At 35.6% G+C, this 20,116-nt stretch overlaps 1 protein-coding gene across 5 annotated transcripts in view; it reads right to left on the bottom strand.

Annotated features, from left to right (window-relative positions):
• CCDC102B (coiled-coil domain containing 102B) overlaps positions 1-20,116 on the bottom strand; it is a 262,646-nt gene that overhangs the window by 179,476 nt on the left and 63,054 nt on the right. For all 5 annotated transcript variants that reach the window (XM_060029199.1, XM_060029202.1, XM_060029200.1 and 2 more), the window contains exon 5: positions 3,250-3,366. In XM_060029199.1, coding sequence (XP_059885182.1) covers positions 3,250-3,366 — 117 coding nt within the window. The remainder of the gene's footprint in view (positions 1-3,249; positions 3,367-20,116) is intronic.

The raw sequence follows: 20,116 nt of genomic DNA, 5'->3' as shown, positions 1-20,116 counted from the left end.
GTTGTGGCCTCTCCCATTGTGGAGCACAGGCTCCAGACGTGCAGGCTCAGCGGCCATGGCTCACAGGCCCAGCCGCTCCATGGCATGTGAGATCCTCCCGGACCGGGGCACGAACCCGTGTCCCCTGCATCAGCAGGCAGACTCTCAAACCACTGCGTCACCAGGGAAGCCCTAGTAACAGTTTTTAAAAGGTGCCCATGACATATGGGGATCATCAATGGTTAGAAACTCATGATGTTTGATATGAAGATACTATTTTTTAATTCCAACAATTAAAATCTATTGTATTTCCAGAGTTGTTGCTTCAGTAAACCCACAGAATGAGGACAGACCGGGGTAGCAATGTCAGATACTGACTGCTGGTAACATGTGGCTTCAGGATTTAACTCATGGGCTGGTGGCCTTTGGTAAGATCCTAACCTGCTGAACAATCTGACCTGAGTGTGTGCCTCTGAGAAACTGGAACTAAATAAGAACATGGGTAAAAGATTATCTATATAACGTTTGATGTACCCTTGAGCACAACGTTTGTTGTACCCTTGATCAAGGTAAGTCCTCTAAGATTCTTTCCATTAAAAGTAGCTAAGAATACACAGATCATAAGAGTATTAAAATATTAAATAAGATTTTATATTTCAATGGCTCAGCAATATATGTGTGATGTACACAGTAAGTTCGCAGTAAATGGTAGCTATTATAATAAACCTTATACTAATAAAAATGAGCAAACAACCAGAAGTGTATGTTTAGATCAATAAAATACAAATTAAAATGATCTTTTTGGCCTATCAGCTAGGAAAATTTTAAAAACAATAATATATACTGTTGGCTATAGAATGAGCATGTTTATACATTGCAGGTGAGTGAGAATGTAAATTGATATAATTTTTCTAATGGACAATCTGGCAGTGTGTATAAAATACTGAAAAAATAAACATTCTCTTGAAAAAGCCATACCATTTCTAGGAATTTACCCTAAGCCATTTTTTAATGTTTAAAGATGCACGTGAACATGCATGTTTACTGCAATATTGATTATATATGTAACACTAAAACTAAACAGATTTTTAAAAATAGATTATATTTTAATTAAATTATGGTATAATCACCCAATGACTTTTATGCAAACATAAAAAGATTTTAAGACCTAAACATAACGAGTATAAAAAACAAAACAATGACAACAGAGTGGTTATATCTTCTTTTCCAAAGAAAGGAGGTAGCTTCTATCCTAATTTAAAGTTTAAATGAACACATAGACTCAAATATACAACACACACACACAAGCTCACTGTTTCTATAAGAATTTGTCCCAATATTTGTTTTCTTTTGAACAAAGCCTTCTTTCTGAAATTTAATTCATTCGAATATAACATTCAAGTGCACAGAGTAAAAGACATAGGCAATTCATGTCTACATTTGCTTTCAGCATTAAGTGCTTCATTAAGAATTTCAAAATAGCAAAAATTATATATCATAGTGCTTGAATATCTTATGGAAAAGTGCCTTTAGGTGGGCAAAATGTTTGTATCCTAATTTAAGATACATAATTGAGCTCTACAGATGTGAAATAGCTTACTTAAATGAGTCTCAGAACTTTCTATTACACCAAACTAAAACAGTTGTATATCAGAGATCCTATATTGCTACGACTCCCAATGTATCCTGAAAATGATGATCTAAGACAATGCCATCAACTTTTGAGGAGAGTATTAACAACCATATGTGCTTTCCTCTGCATTTGTCTCTAACACTTAAATAAGCTTGTACATGACATAGTGTGCGATCCTTAATCAAAGATACCTCTCAGATCTCAGGGCCAAGGAACACTGGTACGTATCCTGCTGGTTTGGTTCCTCTTAGAAAACAAAAGGCCATCATTTTTTCCCCTTTGACTTCACTGTTAGGAAGCGATGTTTTCAACAGTTCAGTCTTTCTCATCACGGATGTCTCTATATATCCTCCCTCACCCCAACATCCCTTACATGACTCATAGAAGAGGTGACAAGAGAAGAGCTAATCTCAGGAAGGGCAAATTCTCCTGAATATCTTAGCTAATTGCCAACAGTAAAGCACTCTGCCTCTGACAATTTTTCCTCTGCAATACGTAATCTTTTCAAAAATCCTGTGTGATAACTAGTATTACTCTTACTTCCCTTATGACAATTTGTAAACTGAGATTTAGAGAGGCTTAAGGAGTTGACCAGAATAAAGTAATCGGTAAGTGACGGAGCCGCTTTTGTTCTGAAATCTATGCATTTTCCATTGCACTATGTTCATCTGATATAAAACATACTGAGGTGTGAATTCAGCCTTTACAGGATTTTATAAGGAAGAAACCTTCTAGTACAAATTACTTTCCTCCCAACCTATATTTTTCACTAACTTAATTCCATTTCCTGAATTGTTCTTACACATTTGTATCTAAGACATCTTCCAGAATTACCCGTTACATAATTTATGATTTCCCACTTTTAATGCACTAACACAATGTTCTATAAAGTACAAATAATTCAATCTCCCCTCCTATCTCTAAGGATGATAATTCCTCCTTTACCAAAAAGACAAAGAAAACAGAATGTACAATCTGTGAAAATTAATTTGTCGTTGGTGGTGGTGGTGGGAGCGGAAACTAGCTGTTTCCACCATTTTACTCGGCACACCTAAGAAATGAATTAACTATAACCAAAGTGAGGTAATTCTGCCTACTGCTAATTGCCAACAGCCATGTGAATTCAACCAGGAACTACATGTAACAAATTTTGAATGTCATTGTTCCTGATAATATCTTAACACATGAGATCCAGCAGCTGATCAAACTTTTAATAAGTATTTATTTACAGTAAGATGTATCAGCTATAAGGTAGGTTTTTTTTTTTTTTCCAGGCAAGGCTTTATTGGGGCCCCTGCTGCAGCAGGGGAGAACAAGAACAAACAGGTTCTCTTTCTTGCTCGCTTCCTGAGTGGGGGGCGAACTTGTTCCTTATATGGGGTGAGGGTAGGGGTGTGTCCAGGTGGTTTTTAGTCAATTTGTCTTTATAACATTCAGACAATTCAGATATAGTGTTGGGCCAATATCATTCCACAGCATTTTAGATCACATGTACGCTGATACTTTATTTTTGATGTTCAGCAGCATTCTTTTTCATAAAATAACCAAAGACTCCTCAGTTATACTTCTTAGGACATTATATCATTTAATAACCTTCAGATATGTTTTAGTATATTACTCTTTACCCAGTATCTTACCTCTGCTCTTAACTCATAGATCACTCTGTCACTGCTATTTTTAGATTTCGATCCTTCCTTTATATCTCCTGATATTTCTTCCATTTTATTTTTATGTTGACCATGAAGAATGTCAAACTGAAAAAAGAAAGTTAAAGTCATAATCACATGATATTACAAAGGCTGGTTCCAGGATTATTCACATTAGTCTTTCATTTTGCTTTCAGTTTTTTTTTTTCTATGTATAACCTGGTAGGTTTTGTTGTTGCTATTATAAATATTGTAGTTGAACCATGTATTTCTTTACACTTGTAGTTGAAAACTCCTATGTTGTTGGAAAACAAATCAGCAAGTCTCCATGAATCTAAATTCACAAGTTGAAAATTGGACAAAGCTTAGTTACCTCCACAGATTCTTAATAATTGACTAATTGGATTCTAAACTAATCCAATTAATTCTGATCTTTCAGTCTTGAATATTAGTCCCATAGTACTCTTTGTAATCCTACTTACATATATTTTCGATGAAGTATAAAAAGTATAGATTGTAACAGAGACAAATTTGGGCAACGGAAAAAATACAACTGTATAATGCTCAAGCTGGTAAAATGTATGTAGAACATCTATAAAAGATGCCAATAAATTTCTATAGAAAACTACAGCAGGAAAACAGTATAAATAAACTCTGGCACATCCAGACAATGGAACATGGTTCAGCACTAAAAAAACAAACAAACAAACAAAAAAAAAGCGCTATTAAACCATGAAAAGACATGGAGGAAACATCAAGGCATATTTTTAAGTGAAAGAAGCCAATCTGAAAAGGCTCCATACTGTGTGATTCCAACTATATGACATTCTAGAAAAGGCAAAACTATGTCGTCAATAAAAAGATCAGTGGTTTCCAGGGCTTGGAGGAGGAAGGGGTGACTTGGTGGAGCACAGAGGTTTTTAAGGCAGTGAAGTTACTCTGTATGAAACTCTAATGATGGATGCATGTCCTTATACATTTGTCTAAACCAGTAATGTACAACACCAAGAGTGAACCTTAGGTAAACTATGGACTTTGGGTGATTATAATGTATCGTGTAGGCTTATCAATTGTAGTAAATGTACCACTGTGGTGAAGGACCTTGGTAATGGGGGAAGCTACCTATGAGTGGGGGGGTGGGGCTGTATATGGGAGATCTATGTACCTTCCATTCAATTTTGCAGTGAACCTAAAACCTAAGTCTATAAAAAGAAACATAGGAAAGAGAAAAATCCTAGAAATGCAAACAATGATTTTTCCCCATAGCTGTCCTTATAATTAGAAGTTTTCAGCAGAATCATGAAATTTGATATATATATAAAATGGAGATATATACACATAGGCTATTTTGTTTTATTAACATGTTTTTCCTACACTATGTAGGTTTCCAGAATTAAAATTACATAATTTGTATGTAATCTGACAATAAATTAGAATATAAAAGCTATCATTATACCACTTATTTAAAATTTTAAAATAATCTTACTCATGTTATTATTGTTAATAGTAATATTAAGCATGTACTAGTCTCTAGGAACTGGACTTGATATATATTTCCTTACTTAATGCTAACAGTAATCCTCTGTGTTAGGTATTATTATTATTACCCCCTACCTTAAAGAAAAGTAAAACATATTTTTACTAGGCTTAAGTAACATTCCCAAATTCACAAAGCTAATAACTGGGGGAAGCAAATTTGAGAACATTCTTACCAAATTCATTACCTGAGTTCTTAAACCAATGCATAAAGAAAAGAAAAGTCACTTTGCTAAAAGAACAAATAACAAATTGCAAGCCACAGGTTTTGGGTTGTGTCCACCAAAAAAAAAAAATTAACTCATTGTGGTAATTGAGTGCCCCTAGCTTAACTTCTGAAATCTTCGTCATTACTTCTCAGGGAACTAGATCAATCATAAACCACCCCCCATTGTCAACAGAACTTTCAATAAACCACTCAAAGGAGAGAAGCAGGAAAATACACTTTCATATGCAACAGTAGAGGGAATCCACATCAATTACCTAAAATAATTCCATTTTCATTCATCACTGTGAGCAGAAAATCAAGGATCTCTGGACATAGGAAGAACCCCAAGGCTATGAAAAAATATGACCAAGATTAAGAAACAGAATGTCTGATAGAAAATAAAGAAAACAGAAAAATGGTACAATTTAAGATATAAAAGAGAATGATTTTTTTAAAAAATCTAATCACGATCTTCAGGAAAAAATGAATATATATTGCATTCATAAATTAAGGACAAAGCAATTTCAAAAATTTAAAGAACAATAATAGGATATTTTTAAAATGTGTCTAGCCATCCTTCCTTCAGAAAAAATTTACTAGAAAAGTTAGAAGACAGAGTTGAATGTTGGAATGTACCCGTTCTCTTGACGCATTTGCTCCTTTGGACAGCTCATGTGCACCCATGGCACTGCATACCAGTCAAAACGCTGACAACCTTCAAATGCCTCATTCCATCCTGAAGGTCTCCCCTCTACTTCTGACCCACACACCCAACTTGCTACTTATCACTTCTATAGGCTTCCAAAGCTTAACACTTTGAAAAGACTAAGTACTTCTCCTTCAAATGTTTCTCTGCTAGTCTTTGCCATCTCAAAAAATATCACCTCCATCCACCCCTTTGATCAGGCCAAAAATATTGGACTTATGGTTAACTTTTTTCTTTCTTTGATATGCCACATTCAGACTAAAAACAAATCAATTGAACTTAGCCTTCAATTATTTAATAAATCCATCCACTTTCTACCTTCACCACTACTGCCTTGATCAACCACCAAAATCTCAGTTATTTTAATAACTGCCACACTCTCTGCTTCTCCTCATGGATCTATATTCCCTTTCTCAAAACAGCCATCAAAAAAAGCTTTTTAGGGACTTCCCTGGTGGCACAGTGGTTAAGCATCCACCTGCCAATGCAAGGGACACGGGTTCAAGCCCTGGTCCAGGAAGATCCCACATGCCGTGGAGCAACTAAGCCTGCACGCCACAACTACTGAGCCTGTGCTCTAGAGCCCGTGAGCCACAACTACTAAAGCTCGCATGCCTAGAGCCCATGTTCCACAATAATAGAAGCCACCGCAATGAGAAGCCCATGCACCTCAACAAAGAGTAACCCCCACTCGCTGCTACTAGAGAAAGCCCGTGTGCAGCAACGAAGACCCAAAGCAGCCAAATATAAATAAATAAATTTATAAAATTTTAAAAAAAGCTTTTTAAAAAGTAAATCAAATCATGTAACTCCACTGCTCAGATCTTTCCAGAGGCTTTCCAATCCATTCAGAGTATAAGTCAAAGTCCTTACCAGCTGCTTGGTCCTATAACCCTCAGTCCTGATCTCCTATTCTTATCCCTTATTCTAAGCCAGCCCCTCTAACCTCACAGTTCCTATACACTCCAGACAGGCAAGAGCAAAAAAGAAAATAAAAACAGTAAATGAAATATTGAACGGCCAAAGCAATTAAAACAATATAACAGAAAAAAGTTGATTAACAAATTAATGAAACAACTATACTCCCTCCTATTAAAAATCTGAGTTATTTTGATCATTTAAAAATTATTTTCTGAACTCAAAATCATCTTAATTTTGCCACTTGCCTCTTCAACTTTAGGTTTAGATTAATGGAGTTGTAACTAAAAATCTATTTAGTAAATGAAAAATTGAAAGCCACGGATGGGGAGATGGTAAGGATTATTAATTTAGCAGAATTATGAATGTCATCCACAAATGATATATTACATTAGTTAAATTGAAAATGACAGAAGTAGAAGGTATCTGATGAAGTGAATGAGTCAGAATTAGAAAGCATTTTCCAAGTTCATGTCCCTTTATTTAAAATTCAGTTAAGTATAGTCTCTTGCAATAGTTTTTTTATTTTTTGAAATTGCATTACAGTATAATTCCAAAATTCCTCATTAAAATTCCTCTTTTCATACTGCAGTATTTGTGAAAGGTTAAACCAGGCAACTTATCATATCTCTGACTTCAGAAATATCTGCCATAATTTGCTTCTGGAAAATTAGCAACATTATGCATAACTATTTACTCTAATACATTTAGATTTAGCATAGAGTAGAAAAATCTTTCAGGAGACAATGTCTAGAAAATAAAAATATTGTGTAATATAAATAAAAATATTTAATCATATAATATAGGAGAAGGAAAATGCATTCAACATTCAATTAATCACCAAGCATCATGATTTCTTTCAATTGTATATTTCTCAACTCTCCACATCTCTCCACATCCCCCACCAAGTTTAGGCCATCTGATTATGACTTTCCGGATTACCATGTTAGACTCACAACAGTTTCATCATCACCTATGCCCCCAAATCTCTTCTTCACACTGAATTTTGAGTTATTTGTTTTATTGTAATCAGATTGACCCTGGTCAACACACTTTAACAGCTCTTCCCATTGCCTTCATATTGATACATACATTTATAATTTGGCTTTTGGGATAAGTATTGACTATCAACTAGTTCAGAATATAAGACCAAATGTTTAACAGTTAGGCAGGTTCTGGTAGGGATACCATATTCTTATGAAAGGTGAGGAATGTAAGAAGGAAATGTGCCCCAATAGAAGGCTACCCAAAATGCAGTGGACCTAGGGACAGCTAACAACGAGGTTCAGTTCATTCAAGTAACTTGAATCAACTGTAAGTGTACAGAGAAGCCTCCAAAATGTCACCACTTATATCATAGCTCCAAAACTTAGCCAAAAATTCTTTTAAGTAAACTTTACCTAAATCCCTCCCTCAACCTTAAAGAATGGTAGTAAAGACACTAAGGAATGTTTAAGTATGATTAATGCAAATTTTATTGTATCCTTCAAGTCAAAATAAAAACACTAAATAACTGATTTTAGTGGTCTTTAAACTCTTTTTCTCTCATGCTAATGTATCCTCTACCTTCTTAAAGTTTGTCTTAAAATATTATATTTATTTAGATTCAAAAAGTAAAATTTCTGGTGAATTTTAAATATTGACACTTCAAATAAAATGGTTGCATCACACTTCATGCAATATCTAAACTCCATAGAAATGTGATATTCACTGTCATCTGTTCAAAAAAAATTATATTGTTAATTTTATTTCTTAAATTTTTATTTCTATTCCACCTCCTCCATATCATCTTACTGTAACATATGTTTATACTTGAAAATGTTTTTACTCTACAACATGCAATAAAATTATGTATATAAAATATGTGTGTATTATATATATTACAACTGTAAGGTTCCAAAGGTTAAAAAGTTTCTTTTGGATTGAATTACCTTAACGATTATTACAGGTACACGGTGGCTTAAAAATAAGATGGGATAGCACATATTGTGATAAATAATTACTAAATATAAACTAATCATTTACTGGAAATGCATCTCTTTATGAGACAGATAGACACATTTTTTCAATTAGTTTGTTAATCAATGGATGAAATTACTTATTGATAGAATAAAATAAGAATTATCATCAGTTTTATTTATTCTTTTCAAAATAGGAGCACTGAGAAAGTTGATAACACATGTTGACAGAAATGGAAGATATTTTGTTATACCAGTCATTGTTTGTGTTATTTTTTAATATCCTACTAAATATACGGCAAAGCTACATTTTGATTTTATATCAACATTTATTTTTTATTATCTATAAACTGACCAATCCATTAGGTCCTATTCCAGTATTTTTATGAAAAGGAAAAGTAGGAACCACCTGACATGCCAAAGGTTCTGTGACTCATTCGTTAGTTGGCTTATTAATACCAATACTTTAAAATGTCTCTGTGTCTGGCACTCTTTAGTTTTTCTCATTCTGGCAAAATGTTCTAAAATAATACTGGGGATCAAGGGATCAGAAAGATAAATATGCCTTTCATTTGCGAAGTGGGTGGAGGGTAATGTGGGCTAAGAGAACTCGCTTGCAAAGTACTTCCTTAGGCACATCAATTTTTGAAGACCCCAGGTGGAAGTTGGAAATCTGGGGTTGAAAACCAAATTACTATCCCCGTGGGGAACTGTGAAAAGAAGGCAGTGGTCTGGTGGTGTAATTATTTTAATGACCTCAGATCTTTCCATGAAAACAGAGCAATGAGAACAACAAACTAAAAAACCTATGGATACCTACAGCAAAATTAGGTGACAAGTTGTCTCTATGGACCCCAAGATACAAGGGGCGTAAGACAATCCACTCACAGCTTCAAGAATTGCAGGAGATCAACAGCTGCTTGAGAAAACTAAAGGGAATCATCGTGATCTGAGAACAGGAGAACCCCAAACTGACAATATACAATACCTGGGAAGTGTGTCAGGTCAACATGAAAACAGTAGATGAAACTAGGGGAGTTTCACAATTTCTAACTGGGGAGCTTATGCGAGAGGGCCATTGTAAAGTCTGAAGAACTGGAGCAGTCTCTACCCTATATACTCTTTAAAAAAGCAGACAGGGCTTCCCTGGTGGCGCAGTGGTTGAGAGTCCGCCTGCCGATGCAGGGGACACGGGTTTGTGCCCCGGTCCAGGAAGATCCCACATGCCGCGGAGCGGCTGGGCCCGTGAGCCATGGCCGCTGAGCCTGCGCGTCCGGAGCCTGTGCTTTGCAATGGGAGAGGCCACAACAGTGAGAGGCCTGCGTACCGCAAAAAAAAAAAAAAAAAAAAAGCAGATAAGACTTCTTTTAAAAATACCCCCTCCCCTCAGAGGATAATGCTGAGAACAGGATCCACATTGAGAGGAACAGTGGCAATAAAGGCAGAGAAGAGATCCATGTAGAAGTCTGCCAGAGAACAGGGCCAGGAAGTTTTGGAGAGGACAAGGCCATAATCTGGGGCACACTGCACAAATATTAAGAGTAATGAGCTCTAAAGCAGTGAAGCTAGCAAATATTTCTTTATGCACCCACTTTCCCTTCTATGTACCAAAAAAACCTAAATCCATTTAAGAATGAGCAACAAAAGAGGGTCATAGTTGAATCATATGTAGTGTTATATAAGGACAAAAGAATGAGGAATAGAATAATCTTAAATACGATGAGAATATGGTATAAATAGTGAGAACATTCTAGACATACATGCCCACTAGAGAAAAAGAAGAATCAAATTTTTCAATGTGACCAAAACAACATCAATAAAATTATAAATAACATGAAAGAGCAATGCAACCAAGAACTTTAAATATTCAGAAATATAATAATATTCAGAAAAGAATTAGAAATAAAAATCACTTCCGAATAAGCTAAAAGGAACACAAGAGCAAAAAAGTGCAACAGATGCTGCCTTAAGAGACAAGGTAAAAAGAAATAAGATGCTAAATAACCAAAAGTAATGAACAAACTGTGATGAACAGAGGAGAATGATAAAGAAGATTCAACATATTTATAAATTTACCAGTCCTTTCCACTGAAATGGCCTGGAAATAATGACCATCTCAGCACATTTCTACACACAGACTGTGGTCTTGAGCTATTCCTCACTGAGAATCCAGGGCTCTGAAGAAACGGCTTATTCCAGATCTACAACAAAGATATTTTGGTATATCTAGTATATTTTGTCATACCACAGAGTAAGGAAACTATAAGAGTTTGCTAGGATTGCATCAAATGTTCTCAGTAACCAATATTAAGAAGTTTCTGCTCTCTAAATATGGGAATTTTTGAATATCAGTAGGGATAATAATTGCAGTATGTTAAAGCACACTCAATAAGTTTAAATTCATGGATTCATAATGATCCTAAAAATACTAGTTTGATTAACACTGGGGAATGCTAGTGAACTAATTTATTATTTTGTAAATTGGTAAAGAAAGGGAAAATAATCTCTCATGTATCCTGACTGTATCTAAATGCATAAAGTATTATGTGAGAAGTTCTCTTCATTTAAATATTCCAACTAATAGCTTAAGGAGAAATAAGAGAATATCACAATTTTGCAGCCCCAAATTAATCGATGGTTCTAGGCAATGAGCATCGGTCTGCTAGCACCTCAGGGACACCCAAATACCATGTGCTTCTTAAGGGAAGAATACCCCACCTAGGAGAACATCCTGAAAGAGAATTACATCAAACCTATTGATCCAGCTACCATTTTATAAGAAATATAGAGAACAGAGAAATGTAGCAAATTGTACCTTAAGGTACAGTCTCTAAAATCTAAAATAAAACTTCACAGGACAAATGACTTGGCTTTTTAAATAAATTATAAGAAGGAAAAAAGGAAAAAGAAATATAAAAAAACAACCTACATATTAAAACACACTTAAAAAGATATATCCAATTAAAATGTCTGAGCTTCATGTGAATTATTTATCTCTTGATAAATTAGTAAAAGGAAGGGTGATTAACAGCTTAGAAACCATGTAAAAAATAAAATGTTACACAAAAAAGGGTAATGACCTTTGTTCTTTTAATTCAGTAAAAAATAAAATATCTTGAATAAAAATATGTGTTATTTTAAAACAGGTTATCATGACTTATCAAAACATTCACAAAACATATATAAACCCATATTCTGTATAAAAATTGACTGCTTTTTCAAAAAATAATATTTAGGGCTTCCCTGGTGGCGCAGTGGTTGGGAGTCCGCCTGCCGATGCAGGGGACGCGGGTTCGTGCCCCGGTCTGGGAAGATCCCACATGCCGCGGAGCGGCTGGGCCCGTGAGCCATGGCCACTGAGCCTGCGCGTCCGGAGCCTGTGCTCCGCAATGGGAGAGGCCACAACAGTGAGAGGCCCGCGTACTGCAAAAAAAAAAATAATAATAATAATATTTAAAGGGAAACAAGATAAAAAAAAACACAAACATACTTCTAATACATAATCAAAATGATACTGCCTGCTAAACAAGATGGAGTCACAGAAGCTAAATTTGCCAACCTGAAACCACTAAAAAGCAAGAAAAATGGAAGAAACAATTGTTGTAAAGACATTGATTATCAGGCAATCCCTGAGAACACAAAAAGAGCCCTAAAAATAGCCAGTTTATTACCTGGAAGGAGTTTCAGTTCACAGGGTAGGGAGGGGAAGCAAGGAAGAAGCTGGTGGTACCCCTGAGTTTGGGTGAAGCTGGGAGCGATGGGATGAGGGGTAGCTGAGGCAAAGGTACCAGAGCAGAGAGAACGCAGCAGAGGGGAACCCTGGAGGTCTGCAGAGTACTCACCAGGGTGGTGATCTGAGCATACTTGTAAGAAAACTAACCCCCAAGAGAATTAAAAGAAACACCGCCTAGGACTCACATAAGGCCAGTAATAATTCCTATTGCCAGCTGCCAAAATGGAAGATCTCATAATTCACATTTCCATTACAAAAAGGACTCAGAATGGTTTTGACTCCATAGTCAGTAGGAAATATAGCCTTAGACTAAATGCTGCTCTGGTCTTATCTAACAAGGTTTAAAGGCTTTAAGACAAAAAAGATTAAATTATTTCCAAGTAATAAAACTACATCTCTGAACAAAGCTCAAAAATAATTTTAAAAAATGAAAATATTCAGGGCCACCCAACAAGATAAAATTGCTAATGACAGAAGTCCAGTCAAAAATTGCATGTTATGCAAACAAATAGGAACGCATGACCCATAATGAGGAGAAAAATTCATCAATTGAAACTGGCCCAGAAAGAACAAAGATGATAGAATTAGAAGTGACCAAGAGGGCTTAATGTTCCCCTCAGCCTGAGCAAAATTAGAGGGGTTTGTTTGTGACTACAGGTTCTTGGCTTTCATTGTCTTAGAGTGTTTATTTTGAAAACAACAACAACAACTTGTAATTGTAAATTCTTTCCCTGCCCCTTTGAGGCATAAATCTGCCAGCCTTTTGCCAGCTTTATAACCCAGGGAGGCCCTTCTCTAGGACCTGGGAACTATCTCTTTGAAATGTAAACATTGAAGGAGATAGCACCTCTATTGCCTGGTCTCTATGGGAAGGCAGTTAGCAAACAGTGATAACCTCATCATACCGAAGAGCATTTGAAAACTCAGGAACAACCAAGGTGCTTGGTATGTGCCACTGACCAAACTTCCCCTTCCAAGCCTCCCAGTCCTCACCATTCACTCACCCCAGTAGGACTACACTGGGTGCCAATTAGCAAACAGTGGGACAACTTCAAGAGTCTTAACGTACTTATAATTGGCGTCCCTGACAAAGGGATGAAGACAAATATTTAAAAAACATAATGAGAATTTTCCAAATTTAATAAAAAGTATGAACACACAGAGCCAAGAAATTCAACACACCCCCAAGAACAAAGATATATGCAGAGATCACAGCAACACACATTAAAATCAAATTGCTCAAAGCCAGCAATGAAGAAAGTGTTCTTTTTTTCCATCATTTATAACGACCAAGTGTGCCTTAACATATTTTTTGTATATTTTTCCAGTTTACTGAGACATAATTGACATGTAACATTGTGTAAGTTGAAGGTGTACAATGTGATGATTTGATACACGTACATATTGTGAAATGTTTACAATAATAAGGTTAGTTAACACATCCTTCACTTCATATAATTACCATTTTGTTGTTGTTGTTATGGCAAAAACATTAAAGCTCTACTCTCACAGTAACTTTTGAGTTACTATGTAGTAACTCAATACAATATTATTAACTACAGTCATCACACTGTCTTCCAAAGTGGCTGTATCATTTTGCATTCTCACCAGCAATGAATGAGAATTCCTGTTGCTCCACATCCTAGCCAGCATTTGGTGTCAAGTGTTCTGGATTTTGGACACTCTCATAGGTATGTAGTGGCATTTCACCGTTGTTTTAATTTGCATTTTCCTGATGACATAGGATGTGTGAGCATCTTTTGATATGTTTATTCTCCATCTGCACATCTTTGGTGAAGTGTCTGTTCAAGTCTTTGGCCCATTTTTTAATCCAATTGCTTATCTTCTTCTTGTTGAACTTTAAGAGTTCTCTGTATACTTTGGATAATGGTCCTTTATCAGATGTGTCAAATGTTTTCTCCCAGTCCTTGGCTTGTCCTTTCATTCTCTTGACATTGTCTTTAGCTGAGCAAAAGGTTTTGATTTTAGTGAAATCTGGTTTATCAATTATTTCACTCATGGATCACACTTTTGCTCTATCCAAAATGTCATCACTATACCCAAGGTCATCCAGTTTTCTCCTATGTTATCTTCTAGAAATTTGATAATTTTGTCTTTTACATTTAGATCTATGATCTGTTTTAAGCTAATTTTTGGGAAAAGTGTAAGGCCTGTGTTTAGATTCTTTTTTTTTTTTTTTTTTTTTGGCATGTGGATGTCCAGTTGTTTCAGCACAATTTGTTGAAAAGACTATCTTTGCTCCATTGTATTGCTTTTGCTCCTTTGTCAAAGATTTGTTAACTATATTTATGTGGGTCTATTTCTGGATTCTCTATTCTGTTCCATTGGTCTATTTGTCTATTCTTTTGCCAGTGCCACACTGTGTTGATTACTGTAGCTTTATAGTAAGTCTTAAAGTCAGGCAGCATCAATCCTCCAACTTGTTCTTGTCCTTCAATATTGTACCAGCTCTTCTGGGTCTTTTACCTCTCCCTATTATCCTTAGAACCAGTTTTTCAATATCCATAAAACAACTTGCTAGGATTTTGATTGGGACTGCATTGAATCCATAGATCGAGTTGAGAAGAACTAGCATCTTGACAGAATTGAGTCTTCCTATCCATGAATAGAAGCATCTTCAAGATATATTTTTGAATGTGATACCATTTTAATTGTTGCTGTTAAGGCTTTTAAACTCCACAGAGTATTGTTCTCCAAGTATACACACACACACACACACACACACACACACACACACACACAGAGCTCCAAGTCCTTTAGCTCACAAAGAACATGAAATTATAGAATATCATAGTTCTTGGGGAGGAAAAACATGTTTCAGATTTTTACTTTTAGAAAAATAGGGTTTTTAAAGGATTAGCATGGTTTAATTCTTAATTAAATATTGCCTGAAGCTGCACATAATTACCATAGTATAAAACTAGGAAAATCAAATATTCATGTTTGAATATATTTTTTTTAGAGCTAAAGTATGTGATTTAACTTCACCAAGTGAAAAAAGAGTGCCAACTTTGGTAATAATGAAAAACTATCTTACATTTCTACAAAGCTTTAGAAATTGAAATGTTTTTCTTTGTTTTGTTTGTTTTCCTACTTAGTCTTGGTCTCTTGATGACCTGTACTTCTGTCAAAATCAAAATTTTCATTTAAGAAAAGTAATATAATTTTAAAATGTTTACACCTTGCTTCAGACATGAATAAAACAGCTAAATGTTAATATATTTTCTTATGGGAAACAGAAACTTATGCCTCCTAATAGTTTTTTCTAAATGAGGTTGCCATAAAAAAATTCAACATGTTTATGTTCTTGAGCTGTAACAGGAAGAATTGGTAGAAAGGCAGATTATAGAAACTCTATTCAAAAACCTATGTAAGTTGAAAGAAGCCAGTCATAAATTTCCATTTATATGAAGTGCCCAGCATAGGTAAATCTACAGTATTACATTAGATCAGTAATTAACTAAAGCTGTGGGGATTGGAGGGAAATAAGGAGTCACTGCTAATGGATCTAGGGTTTCTTTCTGGACTGATGAAATGTTCTAAAGTTGATTATGGTGACAGTTGCACAACTCTGTGAATATATTTTAAAAACACCAAATTATATGCTTTACAATGAGTTGTATGGTATGTGAATTATATCTCAATAAATCTATTAAAATATGTAAAAGCAAAGATTATTTTAGTCAAAAGATTTATAGCAATTACGCCTTCTAATTTAATTTTAAAATCACAAAGAGCTTCTGTTAGAAGCATACTTAATCAAATTAAGTATGAAACACAATACGAGTTTTCATCTCTTAATTTGTCTCATTGGCACCCCTATTTTATGAAGAATCAAAAAGCCTTATCACCCACTTCTCTGTGTATTTCATAATTAAACATTGAGAATGTAATTCAAAATGAATTCGAACATTTCACACTTAAACTCTCTCTGTCAATATTAAAATGGCACTTGAACTTATGCATATGATGCTATTGGTAATGTAATTAAGTTACTCTTGGAAACATTCCATTTTACATGATTTTTCACTAATTTGGTGACTTGAAATTTGTTAATACATTCTTACTCTCCCCTAACATATGGCGTTTTGAAATCATTGGAGACTGGAGCCTGACCTGTACAAATCTTTCCCACAACCAAATAGTTGATAAAATCACTTTTCTTCTTTGGGATTTTATGCTTTTTTGTGTAAACAATGCAATGTCTAGAATCAGCTAAAGAGCTAAAGCCATCTAAATAGTGAAAAAAAAGTCAGAACAATGGAAAATAGGCCAAAGAAATCATGAAATATATAAAGTATATATTTCACTTTATAATTGATGTTACTAACTAGGAGTACATGCAGTGCTTCCAATGCCAATTGCACAACTGGCAAAAGAGAGAAAAATCATTGAGTGGAAATAAACCAGGACTTGCAGCAAGCAGATATGGTCAAGTTATGACTTTTTCAGTAAAGTTGGTGTATTAAGGCTCTTTAGAGAAACAGACTAAGACACACACACACACATATATATATACACACACGTATTCCCAAGATCTGCAGTCAGCAAGCTGAAGACCAAGGAGAGCCAGTGGTGAAAGCTCCAGTCCAAGTTAAAAGACCTGAGAACCAGAAGGGCTCATGGTAGAGCTCCCACCTGAGTCAACATGTTCCAGATCCAGGAAAAGCTGATGTTTCAGTTCAAGTCCAAAACCAGGGCAAAACTGATGCCCCAGGTCAGAGACAGTTGGGCAGAACGAATTCCCTCTTATCTGCACGAGAGTTGGACTTTTTGTTTATTCAGGCCTTCAGTTGATTAGATGAGGCCCACCCACATTAGGAAGGGCAATGTGCTTTACTCAGTCTACTCATTCAAATGCTAATCTCATGCCAAAACACCCTCACAGACACACCCAGAATAATGTTTGACCAGATATCTGGGCACTTGGTGGTGGCCAAGTCAAGTTGATCTTTAACATAAAATGGTCACAACTGGTTTTGGGGATTTCCACAGTCCCCCGCTCCCCTCCCCAGGTGATGTTTTAGAGCAGCAGATATCAATTTAAGGTGCACACCAGGATAACGAGCTTCTAAAAACCAGATATGTAATCGGTACTCCTAACCAATTAAATCAAAATCTTTCAAGAGACAGCTGGACAGATATATTTTTAAAAATTATTTTCAGTTGAATCTAATGGATTCTGCTAATTCAGTACAACTGCATTAAAAGATTATTTACCATTTTTTATAATATCCAGATTATCCATGTGAGAACCCTCATGAGATTTCATCAGCAACTCATTTTGTATATATCAGAAGATGTTTAATGTGAATATAGAATTATATCTTCGACCGACTTTGATCGTAACCTCAGAACTATATTACAAAGGAAAATTTCCTCAAGTGATAATTATACATTCTAAAGTGTATTTCAAAGAATACTCTTTGTTCTTGTATGTCACCTGTGCCTTTTCAGTTCTCCCATATGATACCTCTAAAAATACCAGCTAAAGGAGCCTTCTGTCTTTATGATTTCTTAACTCTCTTTAAAACTTCTGGTACTAATTAGGATGCACCACAGCCCTAAAGAGGAGACAGTGATGCCCTGAGTCTCCACCACATCCATAACCCTTTCTCAACAGAGCAGCTACACTCAGTTCCTCCCACATAACTTGCCATACTTTGAGATGTGATCCTGGGCACAAATGCTGCTGTCTAGAAGGTGGTCAGTGACCCATAAAATAACCTAAGACAGGAACTCATTTCACCAGGGGGTAATAATTAAATGAAAAGAGACTGAAAACCACATAAAGCCCTGCACATAGAAGTTCACAGCAGCCTTATCCATAACTGCTAAAACTTGAAAGCAACCAAGATGTCCCTCAGCAGGTAGCTGGATAAACTGTGATACATCCACTCAATGGAATATTACTTAGCCCTAAAAAGAAAGGAGCTATCAAGTTGTGAAAAGACATGGAGGAAAGCATATCACTAAGTGAAAGAAGCCAGTCTTAAGAAGTTACATACTGTATGATGCCAACTATATGACATTCTGAAAAGGCAAATCTGTGGAGACAAGAAAATATCAGTGGTTGCCAGGTGTTGAAGAAGGTGGGGCAAGGAAGGATGAATATGTGGAACACAGAGGATTGGGGGGACAGTAAAAACACTACGTATGATACCATAATGGTGGAAATATATCATCATACATTTGTCTAAACCCACAGAATGTACCCTAAGGTACATTCACACCGAGTGAACCCTAAGGTAAATGGTGGACTTTGGGTGATTATGATGTGTCAGCATAGGTTCATCCTTGGTAAAAAATGTAACATTCTGTTGAGGGATGTTGACAACTGGAGAGGCTTGTATGTGCAGGGACAGGAGGTATATGGGAAATCTCCACTTTGGAGAGCAGTATAGAGTTTCCTCCAAAAATTAAAAATATAAGTACCGTGTGATCCAGCAATCCCACTTCTGGGTATATAACCAAAATAATTGAAATCAGGATCTCTAAGAGATACCTGCAACCTCATATTTACTGCATCATTATTCATGACAGCCAAGATATGGAAACAACCCAAATTGACAGATGAATGAATACAGAAAATGAGGTATATACGTACAATGGAATATCATTCAGCCTTAAAAGTAAGGAAATCCTGCCATTTGCAACAACATGGATGAACCTAGAGGAAATTATGCTAAGTAAAATAAATCAGTAACAAAAAGACAAATATGGCATGATGCCACTTATATGAGGTATTTCTAAAATAGTCAAATTTACACAAGCAGAGAATAGAATGGTGGTTACCAGGGGTTGGGGTTGGGGGAGGGCAAAATGGGGAGTTGTTTTTAAATGAATACAAAGTTTCTGTTGTGTGAGATGAATAAGTTTTAGAGATCTGTTGTACAACATAGTACTTTAGTTAACAATATAGTATTGTGTCCTTTAAAATATTGGGTCGGCCAAAAAGTTCCTTTGGTTTTTAAGTAAACATAAAAGACATATTTTTCATTTTCACCAAGAACTTTATTGAACAACATATTCATCCTTTTCTTCCACTACATTCTGCCATTTTTCAGGCAACTTCATAATTCCATCTTCCCAAAACATTTTATCTTTTTGAGCAAAGAACTGTTCTAGGTGCCTTTTACAGTCTTCCAGGGAACTGAAATGTTTTCTATTAAGAGAATTTTGTAAAGACCGAAATAAATGGAAATCCAAAGGTGCAATGTGTGGTGAATACGGCGGATGAATCAGAACTTCCTAGCCAAACTAACAGTTTTTGCCTGGTCATCAAAGAAACACGCAGTCTTGCATTATTCTGATGTAAGATTATGCATTTTCTGTTGACTAATTCTGGACACTTTTCAACGAGTGCTGCTTTCAGTTGGTCTAACTGCCAGCAGTACTTGTTGGAATTAATCATTTGATTTTCTGGAAGGATCTCATAATAGACGACTCCCTTCCAATTCCACCACATACACAACATCACCTTCTTTGGATGAAGACCGGCCTTTGGTGTGGTTGTGGTTCATTTCACTTGCCCCACAATCTCTTCCATTCCACATTGTTGTACAGTATCCACTTTTCATTGCCCATCACAATTTGTTATAAAAACAGAACTTTTTCATTACATTTTGGTAGAGGATTGCATGCGGAAATACGGTCAAGAAGGTTTTTTTCACTTAACTTATGTAGAACCCAAACATCAAAGCAATTAAAATAACCATTTGCACCAATAGGTGGTGCAAATGATTTTCAAAACTTGACCTGGATATTTTGAGTATGTT

Source organism: Delphinus delphis, chromosome 13, assembly GCF_949987515.2.
Source record: "Delphinus delphis chromosome 13, mDelDel1.2, whole genome shotgun sequence".
In the NCBI taxonomy this organism is placed as follows: Eukaryota; Metazoa; Chordata; class Mammalia; order Artiodactyla; family Delphinidae; genus Delphinus; species Delphinus delphis.
The sequence above is the reverse complement of the archived record's forward strand: the minus strand, read 5'-3'. Positions and strand labels throughout refer to the sequence as shown.